Source organism: Hypanus sabinus, chromosome 9, assembly GCF_030144855.1.
Source record: "Hypanus sabinus isolate sHypSab1 chromosome 9, sHypSab1.hap1, whole genome shotgun sequence".
In the NCBI taxonomy this organism is placed as follows: Eukaryota; Metazoa; Chordata; class Chondrichthyes; order Myliobatiformes; family Dasyatidae; genus Hypanus; species Hypanus sabinus.
In genome coordinates this window covers 107558646-107578138 of record NC_082714.1, presented here as the reverse complement: position 1 = coordinate 107578138, position 19493 = coordinate 107558646, and the positions used below count along the sequence as shown (strand labels likewise).

At 45.2% G+C, this 19493-nt stretch overlaps 1 protein-coding gene across 1 annotated transcript in view; it reads left to right on the top strand.

The window, feature by feature from the left end:
- LOC132400104 (piezo-type mechanosensitive ion channel component 2-like) overlaps nt 1-19493 on the top strand; it is a 237667-nt gene that overhangs the window by 114500 nt on the left and 103674 nt on the right. The window contains exons 23-25 of the mRNA XM_059981180.1: nt 1771-1939; nt 6763-6852; nt 9889-10001. Of these exons, the coding sequence (XP_059837163.1) occupies nt 1771-1939; nt 6763-6852; nt 9889-10001 (372 nt within the window). The remainder of the gene's footprint in view (nt 1-1770; nt 1940-6762; nt 6853-9888; nt 10002-19493) is intronic.

Sequence of the window (19493 nt, the reverse complement as noted above, 5' to 3'; positions counted from 1 at the left end):
AGGTTGAGCGACTTGTGGAGACAGATGGGCAATGATCACAGGATCACAAGACAAAGGAGCAGAAGTAGGCCATTCGGCCCATCGAGTCTGCTCCGATACTCCACTATGAGCTAAACTATTCTCCCGTCTAGTTCCAATTTCCGGTTTTTTTCTCATATCCCTTGATACCCTGATGAATCAGACACCTGTCAATCTCCTCCTTAAGAACCTTCAATGATTGGGCCTCCACAGCTGTATGTGGCAACAAATTCCATAAATCCACAACCCTCTGGCTAAAAAAATTTCTCCTCATCTCCGTTTTAAATGGGTACCCTCTAATTGTAAGACTGTGACCTCTTGTCCTGGACTCACCCACCAAGGGAAACAGCCCTTCTACATCTACTCTGTCCAACCCTTTCAACATTCAAAATGTTTCTATGAGATCCCCTCTCATTCTTCTATACTCTAATGAATACAGTCCAAGAACCGATAAACGCTCCTCATATGTTAGTCCCTGCATTACAGGAATCATCCTAGTGAATCTTCTCTGAACTCTCTCCAATATCAGCACATGCTTTCTAAGATAAGGGGCCCAAAATCAGTATTTGTTATTGATGAGTTGGCTGTTTATCAGTGTGCTATTGCCAGGATTGGGGTAGATTGAGGGAGGGTTCAATGGACTGTGTTGAGGAAGGTCAGTGACGTTGGCAAGGCAAAAACTGAAAAGGTTAGCAACTGGTGTTAGGAGGGTCCTGGGTAGGATCGGGATTTGTGTGGTGGGATTGGGATCAGGATGAGCCCAACCTCCTGGAGGGGTGATATGGGAAGTGCTGCTCACTGTTTTCGCTGGAGTAGTCAGAAGATTGGTGAGAGGGACTTGTTGCTTGGCAGACCAGGGGAATATGATGGGAGATCATTGGCAAAGTGGGGGAATGTCCTGGGAAGACAACGTTCTCCTGGTCTGCCCAGCAACTGACACTCCCAAGACGACTAGTCCGAGCCTCCCCTGTGCTGCTTCATAGGATCATAGCAAGGGGAGTAACATTGTCACATGAGCCCTGATGTGAAATCACATCAGCATCACAAAGGCGACTTTTTGGAATGTTTCTAGCTCATTTTTTTAATTGATATGAAACAAACTAGAAACTCAGTCCAAAAAATTCAATAGCATTTTAATTGTATTTTGCTGGATAAAAAAGCATGATTCAGTTGAATTTCATGGAAGTGGTGTTCAAAATGTTCTGCCAGTTCACACTCCCTCACCCCATTCTTGGTATGAGGCCAGTGGCTAAACCATTGGAAGATGGTTGATTACAGGGAATAACGTGACTTTCTACCTCCAAATGCCTGGCCCCACACCATTGACATTGTTTGATCGACATGGGCCCTGTTTGTGGTGTCCCACCATGCTACACAACTTGGACATAGCAAAGGCACTCACTTACGAAATCAGAAGATTCTTGGCCAGTGACCTCTTCCTCTTTCTTTAGTTTCAAAAACAAAATGGTTCAAAGGGAATTCTTTCTATAAGGTTCCATGGATTTTCATTTAAGTTGCTTGAAGTGGAATCTAGGAGATATGTTAGTTTTTAAATCTCTGTGGGCTTCAGGTAGGTCCTGGAGATCTGCAAACCCAAATAATATCTTCACAGAAGAATACCCTCTGGAGAGAAGCAGAGACAGTTGATAGGAAGAACATGACAATTGGCTGACCCTGAGATGCTGGTGCTCAGGTCCCTGATGGCATCACTCTAAATGTATATGTTTTACATACGTCCCTATATGTTTCCAGCAAATACGGACAACCTGCATGAAGCCTGTGAAGTCCCAAGCAAGCAGGCGGGCATTATCTGGGATAGTGTCTGCTTCCTCTTCCTACTAGCCCAGCGGAGAGTCTTTCTCAGCTACTACTTTCTGCATGTGGTCGCAGATCTGAAGGCTTCAAAGCTCCTGGCAGCAAGGTAAGAATCATTCTTGTAGGCTTAAATCATTCTAGACTCTGGATAATCTCTTCTTTGTGGCATTTTTGCAGGGTTGTGAACACCATTGAATATGTTGGTTCAGAGACTCCCATCTTAGCTGATTCCTTCAAGGTGATTACTAATAAGCTGCAATTCATTAGTTCCCACACAGGGGTGATCTTCCAAGGCTGGTTTACCTGCACACCTCTCTCTGAATTTTTGTTGGGAAAACTATGCTTATTGGCACTAGGGAAAGATCGAGGTTGATGTTGAATGTTCATCAAATGATTTCTATGATTTAGCTATCCACTTGAGAGATAGTTAAGTAGAAATTCCACACCTCTGTTGCTGTGTTCCTTCAGTGCCTCAGTAAAGTGCAGCATGGCTTGTAACCTGAAAGGAGTTAGAAACATAGAAACACAGAAAATCTACAGCACATTACAGGCCCTTTGGCCCACAATGTTGTACCAACCATGTAACCCACTCTAGAAGCTGCCTAGAATTTCCCTAGCACATAGCTCTGAGCTCCATGTACTTATCTAAGAGTCTCTTAAAAGACCCTATTGTATCCGTTTCTACCACCTTTGCTGGCAGTGCATTCCATACAGCCACTGCTCTCTGTGTAAAAAAACTTACCTCTGACATCCCCCTTATACCTGCTTCCAAACACCTTAATACTATGCCCCCTCATTTTCGCATTTCAGCCCTGGGAAAAAGCCTCTGGCTATCCACACGTTCAATGCCTCTCATCATTGTATACACCTCTACCAGGTTACATCTCATCCTCCATTGCTCCAAGGAGAAAAAGCCAAGTTCACTCAACCTATTCTCATAAGGTATGCTCCCCAATCCAGGCAACATCCTTGTAAATCTCCTCTGCACTCTCTCTATAGCATCTACATCCTTCCTTTAATGAGGTGACCAGAACTGAATGTGGGGTCTAACTAAGGTCTTATATAGCTGTAACATTACCTCACAGCTCTTGAACTGAATCCCACAGTTGATGAAGGCCAACACATCATATGCCTTCTTAACAACACTGTCAACTTGTGCAGCATCTTTGAGTGTCCTATGGACATGGACCCCAAGATCTCACTAATCCTCCACACTGCCAAGAGTTTTACCATTAATATTATATTTTGTCTTCAAATTTGACCTAACGAAATGAACCACTTCACACTAATCTGGGTTGAACTCCAACTCAGCCCAGATCCCACTGTAATCTCTGAGAATCCACAATGTCTACACTCAAGCACTTCAGTCCACTTTATGTCATCTCCACAATTGCCAAGGTCCTTTTCCCCGGTGAATACTGAAGCAAAGTATTCATTAAGTACCTCCACTACCTCCTCTGGCTCCTTGCACACGTATCTACTCTCGCTCTCACACAGCTTATCCTCTTGCCATACTTATGGAATGCCTTGGGGTTTTCCTAAATCCTGCTCACCAAAGCCTTTTCATGGCCCCTTCGAGCTCTCCTAATTTCATTCTTCTGCTCCTTCTCGGCTCCTTCTCGGCACCTTCTAGAGCTCTAACAGTATCTAGTTTCTTGAACCTTTCAAAGCTTTTCTTTTCTTCTTGACTAGATTTTCTACATTCTTTGTTACACCATGGTTCTTTTACCCTACCATCATTTCCCTGCATCAGTGGAATATACCAATGCAGGATTCCCTGTACATTTGCCACATTTCTGCTGTGCATTTAGGAAACTACAATGGCATGAGAGGAGAACTGACCGAAGTTGACTAGAAAGGGACATTTGCAGGAAGGACAGCAGAACAGCAATGGCTGGAGTTACTGTGATAAATGAGGGCAGGGCAAGACAGATATATTCCAAATAAAAAGAAATTTTCAAAAGAAAGAAGGACTCTACCATGACTGACAAGTGAAGTCAGAGCCAAAGTAAAAGCAAAAGAGAGGGCATACAAGGAAGCCAGACCTAGTGGGAAGACTGGGGAGCTTTTAAAAATTTGCAGAAGGAAACTAAGAAGGTAATTTGGAAGGAAAAGATGAATTATTAGAGGAAGCTGGTGACTAAAATCAAAGAAGATACTAAAAGCTTTTTTAAGTGTATAAAGGGTAAAAGAGAGCTGAGGGTAGATATAGGACCAATACAAAATGACGCTGGAGATATTGTAATGAGAGATGCAGAGATGGCAGAAGAACCGAATGCGTATTTTGCATCAGCCTTCACAGTGGAAGATGTCTGCAGTATACTGGACATTCAAGAGTGTCAGGGAAGTGAAGTTTGTGCAGTGAAAATTATGACTGAGAAGGTGCTCAGGAAGCTTAATGGTCTGAGGGTGGATAAATCTCCTGGACCTGATGGAATGCAGTCTTGGGTTCTGAAGGGAGAAGCTGGAGAGATTGCGGAGGCATTAATGATGATCTTTCAAGAATCAATAGATTCTGGAACTGTACCAGATGACTGGAAAATTGAAAATGTTACACCGCTATTTAAAAAGAGTGGGAGACAGCAGAAAGGAAACTATAGATCTGTTCGTCTAATAACAGTGGTTGGGAAGTTGTTGGAATCGATTGTTAGGAATGAGATTACAGAGTACCTGGAGGCACGTGACAAGATAGGCCAAAGCCAGCATGGTTTCCTGAAAGGAAAATCCTGCCTGACAAACCTACTGCAATTCATTGAGGAAATTACAAGCAGGGTAGACAAAGGAGATGTAGTAGATGTAGTGTACTTGGATTTTCAGAAGGCCTTTGACAAGGTGCCACACATGAGGCTGCTTTGCAACGTAAGGGCCCATGGAATTACATGAAATTACTAGCTTGGGTGGACCATTCGCTGATCGGTAGAAAACAGAGTGGGAATAAAGGGATCCTATTCTGGCTGGCTGCCAGTTACCAGTGGAGTTCCACAGGGGTTGCTGTTGGGTCCACTGCTTTTTGCAATGTATGTCAATGATTTGGACTACGGTATTAATGGGTTTGTGGCTAAATTTGCCAATGATACACAGATAGGTGGAGGAGTGGTTAGTGTTGAGGAAACAGGGAGCCTGCAGAGAGACTTAGGTAGTTTAGGGGAATGGGCAAAGAAGTAGCAATTGAAGTACAATGTTAGAAAGTGTATGGTCATGCACTTTGGCGGAAGAAATAAACAGGCAGACTATTATTTAGATGGGGAGAGAATTCAAAATGCAGAGATGCAAAGGGACTTTGGAGTCCTTGTGCAGGATACCCTAAAGGTTAACCTCCAGGTTGAGTCAGTGGTGAAGAAGGCAAATGCAATGTTGGCATTCATTTCTAGAGGTATCGAATATAAGAGCAGGGATGTGATGTTGAGGCTCTCGTGAGACCACACTTGGAGTACTGTGTGCCATTTTGGGCTCTTTATTTTAGAAAGGATATACTGACATTGGAGAAGAGGGTTCAGAGAAGATTCACAAGAATGATTCCAGGAATGAAAGGGTTACCGTATGAGGAATGTCTGGCAGCTCTTGTGCTGTATTCCCTGTAGTTCAGGAGAATGAGGGGGGATCTCATAGAAACATTCCAAATGTTAAAAGGCCTGAACAGATTAGATATGGCAAAGCTATTTCCCATGGTAGGGGAGTCTAGGACAAGAAGGCACGGCTTCAGGATTGAATGATGTCCTTTTAGAACTAAGATGCAGTGAAATTACTTTAGTCAGAGGGTGGTAAATCTGTGGAATTTGTTGCCACAAGTGACTGTGGAGGCCAAGTCATCGGGTGCATTTAAGGCAGAGATAGATAGGTTCTTGATTAGCCAAGGCATCAAAGGGTTTGGGTTGAAGGCAGGGGAGTGGTGATGACTGGAGGAATTGGATGAGCCCATGATTGAATGGCGGAGCAGACTCGATGGGCTGAATGGCCTACTTCTGCTCCTATATCTTATGGTATTATGGTCTTATTTCCCTGCTTATCTGCTCCCAATTTATACCAACTATATCAGTAGTTGTAACTAACTAAGCCGCATGGAACTTAATTAGATTTAAGCTCGTACGCTAACTATGAACAGAACGGAGAGCTCCCCAATGATCTGCTGGGTATGTCTTCCTGCTCTGCATTCAGGAGAAGCCCTACATCATATTGCCCGTCTTTAGTCACTTTCTAACTGCTCGTATTTATTCACTGACCAGATAACTTTCTTCACCGTGGTATATCCTAGCAGATAAAGATTCCCTCTTCCTATGCTCCCAGCTGATGAACCAGCTTCGTCTGTCTCCTTCCTAGTTCTGGCGACAGGTCTTTGACCTGAAACATTAACTCTGGTTCTCTTCCCACAAATGACGCACGACCTGCTGAATGTTAACACCATTTTCTGTTTATATTTTTGGTATCCAGCACCTGCGTCATTTTTTTTTTAATTTCCAAGTTGTTCAATGTCTTACTTAACACTTCTCCTTCAGTGGATAATGTCCAGAATAACAGGCTATTTGACTCAGTATTGGCAAAGGATTCTGTGTTTTGCCTCTAGCGTCGATCTTCATTTGAAAGCAGAGTTCTGAGAGACTGTCAACTGATGTTGCAATAGACCTCACATTTACTGCACTGCCCTTTCTCTGTAGCTGTTACGCTTTATTCTGTGTTCAGTTATTGTTTTACCTTGTTCTACCTCAATGCACTATGTAATAATTCTATATGAACAGTATGCAAGACAAGCTTTTCACTGTATCTCGATACATGTGACAATAATAAACCAATTCCAAAACCCAATATGTGTAAATGGGAAATGCAAAAAGGTGATAAGTTGAAATTTAAAGTGCAAAGAGATGATTATATTACAAATGATGTATGTATTCAGATGACTAGGTTTGCAGAAACCTAATTCCTTTGTTTGCACAGAGGAGCTGAACTGTTTGAAGCAAAAGTTAAAAAAGGAATCACAATGAGACTGGAGAAAGAACGACGATCCATGGAGATGCTGAAGAAACAGTAAGTTTGATTTAATCAGCGAAGAATGTGTGACGTGCTGAAACAGGCTAGTTCCTCACTCAGGACATTTGACCTTTAATTCCCTGCACATCAAATTCACAATGCTAAACATAAAGCTGGAGTGGACAGAGCTCCCCGTGATTGCCCAGAGCGTGTTTGTTTGTTGCTGTTTATGCTGACAAGCAAAGGTGCTGGTGGAAGATATGCTAGCAACATGATGATAGAACAGAAAGAGACATTTCGGGCTGGCATATCTGTTACAGCTTTTTGCAAGAACAAGTCAATTCACCCCTCTCTTCTGTCTCCACTTCTGAGGGAGGGTGGGAACTGGGCTCATGTATATTAGAGGGAGGTAACTGGGGCCCCTGTCTATTAGAGGGTGGGAACTGGGGCCCCTTTCTATTAGAAAGAGGTAACTGGGGGCCCTGCCCATTACAGGGAGGAAACTGGGGGCCCCTTTGTATTAGAGGGTATGCAGGAACTGGGGGCCCTGTATATTAGATGGAGGGTGGGAACTGGGACCCTTGTCTAGTAGAGAGAGGAAACTGGGGGGTCCCTGTGTATTAGAGGGTATGCAGGAACTGGGGCCCCTGTCTATTAGAAGGAGGTAACTGGGGGTCCCTGTGTATTAGAGGGTATGCAGGAACTGGGGCCCCTGTCTATTAGAAGGAGGTAACTGGGGGTCCCTGTGTATTAGAGGGTATGCAGGAACTGGGGCCCCTGTCTATTAGAAGGAGGTAACTGGGGGCCCTGTCCATTACAGGGAGAAAACTGGGGGTCCCTGTGCATTAGAGGGTATGCAGGAACTGGGGCCCCTGTCTATTAGAAGGAGGGTGGGAACTGGGACCCTTGTCTCCTAGAGGGAGGGTGGGAACTGGGGGACACTGTATTAGAGGGAACATGAGAGCTTGGGGCCCTGTGTGTTAGAGGGAGGGTGTGAAATAGGGCCCGTGTGTATCAGAGGGGAGATGGAAGCTGGGGCCACTGTGTATCAGCGAGAATGTGAGAGGTTGTGAATAAGAGGGTGAGAGGGAGCTGGGGCCCCTGTTTATTAGAGGGAGAGTGGGAGCTGGGGCCCCTGTTTATTAGAGGGTGAGAGGGAGCTGGGGCCCCTGTTTATTAGAGGGAGAGTGGGAGCTGTGGTCCCTGTGCAGTAGAGGGAAGGTGGGATCTGGGGGATCCTGTGTATTTGTGGGGAGAGAAGGAGGCCCCTGTGTATTAGAGGGGAAGTGGGAGCTGGGAATCCTTTGTATTAGAGGGAACATGGGATCTTGGGTCCCTGTGAATTAGAGAGTAGGCAAGAGCTGGGGCCACTGTGTTTTAGAGGGTATGTGGGACTGGGACCCCTCTATTAGAGGGAATGTGCGGACAATGGCCCCTGTCTATTAGAGGGAAAGTGGGAGATGCAGCCCCTGTGTATTAGAGGGAGGGAGTGAATTGGGGCCCCAGAGAATTAGAGGGAATGCAAAACTGGGGGCTACTGTATTGTAGAGAGAATGTGGGAGCTGTGGCCCCTGTGTTTTAGAGAGAACATGGGAGCTGGGGCCCCTGAGTATCGAGGGAATGCGAGAGCTTGGGTCCCTGTGTATTCGAGGGAAGGTGGGAACTGGGGCCCCTGTGAATTAGAGAGAGGGCATGAAGTGAGGCCCCAGTGTATTAGAGGGAATGCAGGAAATAGGGCTCCTGTGTATTAGAGGGAACGGGAGAGCTCGGACACCTGTATATTAGAGGGAATACTGGAACTGGGGCCTCTGTGTTTTTGAGGGAATGCCAGAGCTTGGGTCCCTATATATTGGGGAAGGGCAGTTGCTGGGGCCCCTGTGTATTGGTACAAACATGGGAGCTTGCACTCCTGAGTATCAGAGGGAACATGGGAGCTGGGGTCCCTGTGTATTAGAGGGAATGCAGGAACTGGGGTCCCTGTGTATTAGAGGGAATGCAGGAGCTGGGGTCCCTGTGTATTAGAGGGTGGGCAGGTACTGGGACCCCTGAGTATTAAAAGGAGGGCTGGAGCTGGGGCCCCTGTGTATTAGATGGAGCCCAGGAGCTCAGGCCCTGTGTATTAAAGGGAATGCAGGAGCTGGGGCCCCTGTGTATTGGTACGAACATGGGAGCTTGCACTCCTGAGTATCAGAGGGAACGTGGGAGCTGGGGTCCCTGTGTATTAGAGGGAATGCAGGAGCTGGGGTCCCTGTGTATTAGAGGGAATGCAGGAGCTGGGGTCCCTGTGTATTAAAGGGAATGCAGGAGCTGGGGTCCATGTGTATTAGAGGGAATGCAGGAGCTGGGGTCCCTGTGTATTAAAGGGAATGCAGGAGCTGGGGTCCCTGTGTATTAGAGGGTGGGCAGGTACTGGGACCCCTGTGTATTAAAAGGAGGGCTGGAGCTGGGGGCCCTGTGTATTAGAGGGAATGCAGGAGCTGGGGTCCCTGTGTATTAGAGGGAATGCAGGAGCTGGGGTCCCTGTGTATTAGAGGGAATGCAGGAGCTGGGGTCCCTGTGTATTAGAGGGTGGGCAGGTACTGGGACCCCTGTGTATTAAAAGGAGGGCTGGAGCTGGGGGCCCTGTGTATTAGATGGAGCCCAGGAGCTCAGGCCCTGTGTATTAAAGGGAATGCAGGAGCTGGGGTCCCTGTGTATTAGAGGGAATGCAGGAGCTGGGGTCCCTGTGTATTAGAGGGTGGGCAGGTACTGGAACCCCTGTGTATTAAAAGGAGGGCTGGAGCTGGGGCCCCTGTGTATTAGATGGAGCCCAAGAGCTCAGGCCCCTGTGTATTAGAGGGAATGCAGGAACTGGGACCCTTGTGTCTTCGAGGGATTGCACCAACTGGGGCCCTTATGTTCTGGATGGATCCCGGGAGCTCAGACCCATGCATTTTACAGGGAACGCAGGATGCATACTCAGCAAGTCAGATGCTAACCCATCAGGTAGTGGGTTATCAGTGCTTTACTGCAGTAAGGCAAGGGAGCATTAGTCTACTGACCCTGACAATCTTCTCTCTTCTCTCCGCACTTCTCCCTGAATCTCTTCACTAGGATGGAAAGGATCAAAGCCAAACAGGAGAGGTACAAGAAATCAGTACCGAGATCTGTCAATAACTTACACAGGATCAGAAACTCAAAGCCAGATGGTGAGGAATCATCTCCAGGTAAGTCTCTTCATGGACAGCTGAAGGGAACTGTTAACACTGAGTATTTACTGACATTACTAGCTTCTCCAGTTGTCTGGAAACTGCTCTAGTCATTCGACAAAAGTAGGGTTGTCCCTGATTCTGTGACCTTCACCACTTGGCTCTTGCAGTCAGGCTGGTGTTATTGGAGAAACTTGGTTAGTGATAGACACTGAGCCCCAGCAGAACCCATGCACAGATTTCACAAGTTCAAAATTCAAAATAAATTTGTGATCAAAGAGCATATATGTCACCATATACAATATTGAGATTCAAGTTCTTGTGGACATACACAGTAAATACAAGAAATACAATAGAATCAATGAAAGATTGTGCCCAGCAGGACAATTACCCAACATGCGAAAGATGACAAGTTGTGCAAATACAAAAGAAAATAAAGAATTAAGCAAAAAAATATTGAAAACATGAGAAGAAGAGTCCTTGAAAGTGAGTCCATAGGTTGTGGGAACTGTTCAGTGATGTGGCAAGTGAAGTTATCCCCTCCGGCGATTTAAGAGACCAATGGCTGATAAGGAATAACTGTTCCTGAATCCAGTGGCATGGATCCTGAGGTTTCTGTATCGCCTTTCTGATGGCCGCAGTGAGAAAAGAGCATGGCCTGGGTGATGGTGGGGTGGGGAGATCCTTGACGATGGATGCTATTTTCCTGCGACAGCACTTCATGTAGATGTGTTTAATGGTGGGAAGGGCTTTATCTGTGATGGACTGGACTGTACCCACTACTTTTTGTTGTATTTTCAATTCAAGGGTATTGGTGTTCTCATACCAGGCTATGATGTAGCCAGATAATATACTCTCCACAAATCTATAGAAGCATGTCAAAGTTATAGATGTCATGCTAAATCTTTGTAAACTTCTAAGGAAAATAGAGGCACTGCTGTGCTTTCTTCATAATGACATTTACACCCTGGACCCAGAACATGAAATGATAGCACTGAGGAATTTAAACTTGCTGACCTTCTCTACCTCTGATTATCTGATGAGAACTGGCTCATGGACCTTTGGTTTCCTCCTCCTGAAGTCAATAATCAGGTCTTGTGGTCCTTCTGATGTTGAGTGAGTGGTTGTTGTTGTGGCACCACTCATCCAGAATTTCAATCTCCCTCCTACACGTTGATTCATCACCAGCTTTGATTCAACAAATGACAGCAAACTTAAATATGGCATTGGAGCTGTGCTTACTCTTGGTCATAAGTTAAAGCAAGTAGAGCAGGGAATTAAGCAAATAGCCTGTGATGCACCCGAGCTGATGGAAATCGTGGAGATGTTTTTCCCAATCTGCAAGTGAGGAAATTGAGGATCTAACTGCACAAGGAAATATTGAGGCCAAGCTTATTGATTAATTTTGTGGGGATGATAGTATTGAACACCATTCTGTAGTTAATGAAGAACATCCTGATATATGCATCTGCACTGTCCAGGTGTTCCAGGGCTGAATGAAGAGCCACTGAAATGGCATCTGCTATGGTCCTGTTGTGATGGTAGTCAAATTGGAGCAGATCCAGGTTGCTTCTCGGGCAGGAGTTGACATGGTTCATCACCAACCTCTCAAAGGACTTCATCACAATGGATGTTAATGCTACTGAATGATAGTCGTTGAGGCAGGTTACCACGTTCTTCTTAGAAACTGGTGTAATTGAAGCCTGCCTGAAGCAGGTGGGTACCTCAGACTGCCGAAGTGAGAGGCTAAAGATTTCCGTGAACACTCCAGCCAGTTGATTAGCGCAGGTCTTTAGTACTTGGCCAGGTGTTTTCAGTGTGTTCACACTCCTGAAGGGTGCTCTCACCTGGGCGTCAGAGACTGAAATCACAAGGTCATCGGGGGCTGTGGGAATTCGTGAAGGTTCCTCCATGTCTTAACCAACAAAACAACCTCGTCTGGGAGTGAAGCCTTGTTGTCACTCATGTTGCTTAGTTGCACTTTGTAAGAGGTAACAGTATTCAAGCCTTGCCACTGCTTTTGAACATTAAGTTTGGTCTGGAATTGACACTTTGCACATGAGGTGTCTTTCTGGAGATCACACCTGGACCTCCTCAGAGTCAGAATCTTGTTTAATATCACTGCATAAGTTAATCTGTTAACTTCGTGGCAGCAATACATGATTAAAAAAACAAAGTACAGTAAGTAGATGTATATTAAATAGTAAAATTAAGATTAGTGCAAAAACAGAAATTTTTAAAAAGTAGTGAGGTAGTGTTCATGGGTTCAATGTCCATTTAGGAATTGGATGGCAGAGGGGAAGAAGCTGTTCCTGAATTGCTGAGTGTGTGCCTTCAGGCTTCTGCATCTCCTTTCTGATGGTAATGAGAAGAGGGCATGTCCTGGGTGGTGGGGTCCTTGAAAATGTAAGCCACTTTTCCTGTGGAACCAATCCTTGAAGATGTCTTGGATACTACTGTGGCTAATATGCATGATGGAGCTGACTAATTCGACAACTCTGCAACTTACTTCAATCCTGTGCAGTCGACCCATCCTCCATACCAGGCGGTGATGCAGCCGATCAAAATGCTCTCCACGGGTACGTCTGCAGAAATTATTAAGTGTTTTTCGGTGTCAAACTGCTGATGAAATCTGGCGGCTCTCTTGCCTCCTTTATAGCTGCACCATTTATAGCCCGACCTGAATGCCACTGATCTGGCCCTCAGCAGTTTGTGGATTCAGGGCTTCTGGTTGCGAATGATTTTCTGGGGACACACTCATCTATGAATGTTTTTTATAAAGCCCATGACCACCGCGGTGTATTTGTTCAGGCCCAGCCTACTGACTTGAAGCAAGCCCCTAGGCGCTCCTTTGCCTTGCACGACCTCCTCCTTGTGAAAGCATGGTATACTGTACCTGTGTGATCATGTACAAAGATATCCAGGTCCCTCTGAGCTCCAATACCTTTCCATCTCTCACCACTTTATATAAGGAAAAAACCTAATCTTGAGACTTTTTTTAAAGTGCTGGCCAACTTTATACTTGGATAGATTATACTTGGTCCCTTCCCATTGTGGGCCCCCAGCACCGACCCCCAACAAAATCCTAATAGTCACAATCTCCCAACCCAAAAGTGGCTTGCTAATTGTTATTTTCTGTTAACCAGTCTTCATTCCACCATACCAGAATCCCATTCAACTTGAAGACCAAATTTAAAGCAGGGTTTTAATGGTACAGACCATGATGTATGCTGATCCATCTTTTGCTCGGTTCCTAGGTTGCGGTCTCACCATCACCTCCACAATAGCAACTTAGAATGGGTTTAAATGAGAAAGTTGGAAATTAAATCACTGTGAATCGTTCCTGTGGAGGTGGTGGTGGGTTTCATGCGAAGAAACTGCTCCATGATGCTGTGGGACAGAGGGTGTTGCTGAATCAATGAGGGAGCGATCATCTGTTTCCCAGGGATAGTCAGCACCCTGGTGGTTGTGATGGTGTTGGTGGTGATTGTAGCAGTAGTTAATAGTGTTATTCCTATGCAAATCAGTTAGCCACTACCACATGGGAGTTCACATACTGAACAACCAGGGTTATCAATAAAGTTTAGTTGGGTATCTTGCATGTTGGCATCCTGCTGTGCTCTGCATTATCCCTCAATAATGAACACAACATCATGTCAGAAGTGGTTGATTGTGGATGAACTGTTGCAACAGACCAAGTGAGATCTCCAACAGAAAACAATTTACAATAAAACTGTTCTTCTTCACATATATGTATGTAAAAATATCCAGAGACTCATCAACTTAAACTGCCTGTGCTAGTTTTCGGATTGTATGCACAAGGAGGTATAAGCTGAGAAAGTGCCAGGGTTGCTTGGCAACAAATTCAAGCTACAGCCCAAAGTGGATACATCATAATAAATTATCTGTGAGCCACTAGCCTGGGGAAGTGCACAGAGGCACAGGCACAGCAGAGAAGTCAGCCAAACTCTCAGGGAGAGAAGTCTTTTATAGTCCAAATAAATAAAATAATAGATAAACAAGCAAACAGGAAAATTGAGCATCAACCTACAGTACCTACTTCTAATAAACACCCCTTCCCCATCCCCCGAGACATTTGGTTTCTCTAAACCAGAGGAATTTGAGAGATTTAGGTTGCTCAGATGCTTTGAGAGATTTAGGGTTGCAGGCAATCTCACTCAGGCTTCAGAAGTGCATCAAGTAAGCACACTGATATGCTGCATGGGGGACAAAGCAGATGACACCGTGGGTGGATCAGAACTGACAGATGCTCACTAAAAGGAGTACAAATCAGTGCAGCACAAATTCAAAGAATATTTCACAGGAAAGCAAAATGTGATATATGAGAGGGCAAAGTTCAACTCCAGGAAACAGGAGCCAGATGAAAGTGTAAATGACTTTATCACAGTTTTCCCTCTCAGACAACTGTGCATATGTAAATCTGAAAGATAAGCTCACTAAAGACAGGCTACCAGATACCAAATTGTCTGAGAGACTTCAGTTGCAAGCAAATCTCACACTAGAGAAAGCTATATCTGCAGTCAGGCAGAGTGAGAATGTTAGTTAGCCAATGGCAGAACTCAGGCACTCTGAGGTGGTTTACCTCAGATACTGAGGTAAAGCTAGAAGCTGTCCTAAAAGACTACAAATGAGGTGCAGTCAGAAACACTACAGAAAGAGGAGACAAAACAAAACAGACAGGTAAAACAAATGCAAGTAAAATGTCCTACTGCAGAAGATGTGGCAAGTCTCCATTTCATGTCAAGGAGCTGTGTCCAGGAAAAGAAGTGAAATGGTATCAATATAATTGAGTTAGATATTCTAAAAGCCAGTGCCACTCAAAAACAGCTCTTCAGGAGGTCAAAGAAGAACATGATTCAGACGAAGAGAGAGCTTTCCTTGGGATTCTAGATTCTAACAGACAAAGCTAGTGAACTGCCATTCAGTTGCAAAATGAGGCAGTAAGATTCAAAATGCTCACTGGGGCAGATGTTACAGCCATTCCCGAATGTCTGTTAACAAAACTATTGAAGGAAACAAGTACTACGTTAAACTCAACAAAGAAAATGCTCAAGGGGCCAGGGAAACATAAGCTCAGTGTAGAAGGAATGTTTATTACTTCCATCCATAAAAATGAGAAACATGATGTCTATGTTGTTCAGAATCTCTTCTCAGCACTACTGGGATGACACGCCATCGAGAAGCTGAACCTCATTGCAAGGTTGGATTTGCTAAACAATGTTCAGTGGTATAAGTACCTGGAGTTGTTCATGGACTGGGGACACTGAAAGAAGAGTATCTTGTCCAACTGAGGCCAAGAGTCACACCCTACTGTCTGACCACAGTGAGGTGTATACCAGTCCCATTGTTGAACAAAGTCAAAGCTGAACTTGAGAGAATGGAGGTGGTTGACATTGTAACTAGAGTGAACAGACCTACTGACTGGTGTGTACTCATTGTTCCGGTTACCAAACCAGATGGTACAGTGTGGACCTGTGCTGATCCAACGAAATTGAATAATGCAGTGAGACAGGACAAGTTTATTCTGCCCTCTGTTGAACACTTTGGATATGCTGAGTGGAGCAAAGTTCTTCACCAAACTAGATGCAAACTCAGGGTTCTGACAGATCTATTTAGTTCCTGAGTCTCTGAATCTCACAGCGTTTATCACACCATACGGACGCTATGCCTGCAAGAGAATCCCTCTGGCATCTAATTAGCCCTGAACTTTTTCAGATGAGGGTGAACCAGATTTTGGAGGGACTGGAAAGAGTGGAAGCTGTCTTGGAAAAACAGAAACAGACTGAAATCACCCTGAACAAAAAGAAATATGAATTTGCAAAGACGTAGGTGAAGTTCTTAGGGCATTTACTATCCTTAGAGGGATTCAAACAAACTGGCAGGAATTCAGAACATGGAACAACCTATGAATATATCAGAGATCTGCAGTTTCCTTGTCATGGTAAGCCAGTTGGGGAAGTTCATTCCAGATTTGGCAAAGAATACAAAGCCACTTCATGATCTCCTCTTCCAGAGGAGAATGGAAGGCATGGGATCCAAGGGGATCTTGCTTTGTGGATCCAGAACGGGCTTGCCCACAGAAGACAAAGAGTGATTATAGATGGGTCATATTCTGCATGGAGGCCAGTGACCAGTGGTGTGCCTCAGGGATCTGTTCTGGGACCCCTACTCATTGTGATTTTTATAAATGACCTGGATGAGGAAGTGGAGGGACGGGTTAGTAAATTTGCTGATGACACAAAGGTTGGGGGTGTTGTGGAGAGTGTGGAGAGCTATCGGTGGTTACAATGGGACGTTGATAGAATGCAAAACTGGGCTGAGAAGTGGCAGATGGAGTTCAATCCAGATAAGTGTGAAGTGGTTCATTTTGGTAGGTCAAATTTGATGGCAGAATGTAGTATTAATGGTAAGACTCTTGGCAGTGTGGAGGATCAGAGGGATCTTGGGGTGTGAGTCCAAAGGACACTCAAAGCTGCTGTGCAGGTTGACTCTGTGGTTAAGAAGACATATGTTGTATTGGCCTTCTTCAATCATGGGATTGAGTTTAAGAGCCAAGAGGTAATGTTGCAGCCATATAGGACCCTGGCCAGACCCCCACATGGAGTACTGTGCTCAGTTCTGATCACTTCACTATTGCAAGGACGTGGAAACCATAGAAAGGGTGCAGAGGAGATTTGCGAGGATGTTGCCTGGATTGGGGAGCATGCCTTAATTCGGCCTTTTCTCCTTGGAGTGACGGAGGATGAGAGGTGACCTGATAGAGGTGTACAAGATAATGAGAGGCATTGATTGTGTGGATAGTCACAGGCTTTTTCCCAGGGCTGAAATGGCTAGCATGAGAGATCATAGTTTTAAGGTGCTTGGAAGTAGGTGTAGAGGAGATGTCGGGGGAAGATTTTTTACGCAGAGAGTGTTGAGTGCATGGAATGAGCTGCCAGCAGTGGTGGTGGAGGCAGAACCGATAGGGTCTTTTAAGAGACTCCTGGATGGCAATATGGAGCTTAGAAAAATAGAGAGCTATGGGTAAGGCCTAGGTAGTTCAAGCACAGGTTTGTGGGCCGAAGGGCTTGTATTGTGCTGTAGGTTTTCTATGTTTCCATGAGAAGTCATTCTCATCACTTAAAGCAGAGCTTATCTCCCCACTAACAGTGGCATTCTTTGATTTGAACAGAGCAACCAAGGTCTCAGCAGATGCCTCTTCCTCTGTGTAGGGGGAGTGCTGATGCAACTCTGCAGTGGTGTATGGAAATCAGTGGCACATACATCAAGAGCAGCGACTGACTGAACAGTGTTACGCCCAAATCGAAAAGGAGACACTGGCTCTCATGTGGGCTTGTGAACACTTCAGCTGTTTCTTGATAGGCACAAAATTTGTACTTGAAACAGACCACAAGCCACCTGGCAGCCTCCTCAGTATGAGGCTTATGTGATACTGTTACGACATTGAACATGTCCCCTGCAAATCTTTCACAACACCAGACACTCTGTCGAAGATGCCATGCAAAAGTGAGTGGAGGGAAGCTGACTCCACCCTCAAGGAAAATACCAATATCTACTTAGCTCAGGTACGTGGAAGCTTCATGCAATATCATGCAATACTGTGAGCATGGGTGGCCAGCTGTTCCAAAAGGAGCTCATCAACAGTCAACGTTTTGGGCCAAGACCCCTCATCAGGACTGGAGAAAAAATATGAGGTCAGAGTAAGAAGGTGGGGGAACAGGAGGAAGAAGTACAAGGTAGTAGATGATAGGTGAAACCAGGAGGGGGAAGATCCCGTGTTTTCTGTTGACGGAATAGCATAGGTTCTTAGCATAGGTACTCCTGAAGTAGTCTCCCAATCTATGTCGGGTCTTGCCAATATACAGGGGTCCACACCAGGAGCGCCGAATACAGTAGATGATCTCAACATGCTCACAGGTGAGCTGTCGTCTCACCTGGAAGGACTGTTCATGGCCCCGAATGGTAGTGATGGAGGACGTGTAGGAGCAGGTATAGCACTTGTTCTGCTTGCAAGGGTAATTACCAGGAGGGAGATCGGTGGGGAGGGGTAACGGACAAGGGAATCACATAGGGTATGGCATTTTTTTTTCCTCTTAGTGGCCTTTTAATTCTACTGCCCATTCCCATTCTGACATTTCAGTCTACGGCCTCCCCTACTGCCACGATGAGGCCACACTCAGCTTGTACTCCATCCTCACTCCTGGCAATTACCCTTGCAAGCAGAACAAGTGCCACACCTCCCCTACACCTCCTGTCTACCCAGGTTTGGAATTGGTGTTTCCTATCCAGGCTTAATGACAAGGCTGATGAACCCAGCCTGCCCACCCAGTCATACTGCTGGACACTCGGTCGCGCCACAACATAGCAAGGGCAGGGACACCACGTGAAGGTGTTGCTATGGCCACAGTGGTATGGGAGAGGCCATATGCAAGTGGCGTTCTGCATGGCAAGCCAAACAGTGGTCCTGCGGTGATCACTATTCCTAGAAAGGAGAGACTATGGAAGATGCTTCACCTTCTTTCATAAGTGAACAGGACGTCTAGCCCAGGACACTTATTCCCACAGGCAAATGGAGAAGCAGAAAGAGCAGTGCAAACCATTAAGAGTCTCCTACTGAAGGCAAAGGACCCCTACAAAGCACTCCTAGCTATCGCTCCACACCCCTTGCAAATGGCTACAGTTCATCAGAGCTGTCTGTAGGCCGAGGAATGAGAACGAGCCTGCCCATTCTTCCTTCCCTTCTCCAACCTCACTTACTGGACTGAGACAAAGTGAGAAATGCTGTGTTGCATGAGAAAACCAAGAACGTGCATGATCTCAGACTCGGAGCAAAATCCTCAGGAGTGAAGAAGCTGTCTGGGTTTCAGACCAAAGGGACAATAGTCTGGCAGCATACACCACGATCGTTTGTGGTCAGAACATCACAAGGTGAAATCAGGTGGAACAGATGTGCGCTCGTGTGCCTTCTGAATCCACAAAAGGCAAAGAAAGAAACAGAGGGGCCTGATCGCTATGATGAGAACCACATACCCAGGGTGGAGACACCTGTTCAAGAATCTCCATCCCCTCCCCTCCAACACTTCCAGGAACCTTTACCAGATCAGGTTGTTTATCTGTCCCACCACAGAGATACAGTATACTCCATAACAGCTTAGGGCAAGTGACAAAAGAGGCAGAATCACCCTGTCACTTTGCCAGAGTGTTCAGGTAAACTGCCCTAATGTCTATTAGATTTAGTGTTGTTTTAAACAGTTCTAATTTTGAAAAAAATTTGACAAAATAAGACTTTACTTTTTTTTGAAAAAAAGGAATTGGTTAAAAAAGACTTAAAAACAAAGGGAAAGACATTTACAATGGCAATTCTTTTTTATGTTTATGTCAGCAACTTAAGTTATGTACTCTGGGTAAAGAGAACTGAATCGTTCAGTTTCAGTGATGATAATTTCAATGCAGTTCTATAGAGAAGAAGTACATACTTAGTTTTTCTTG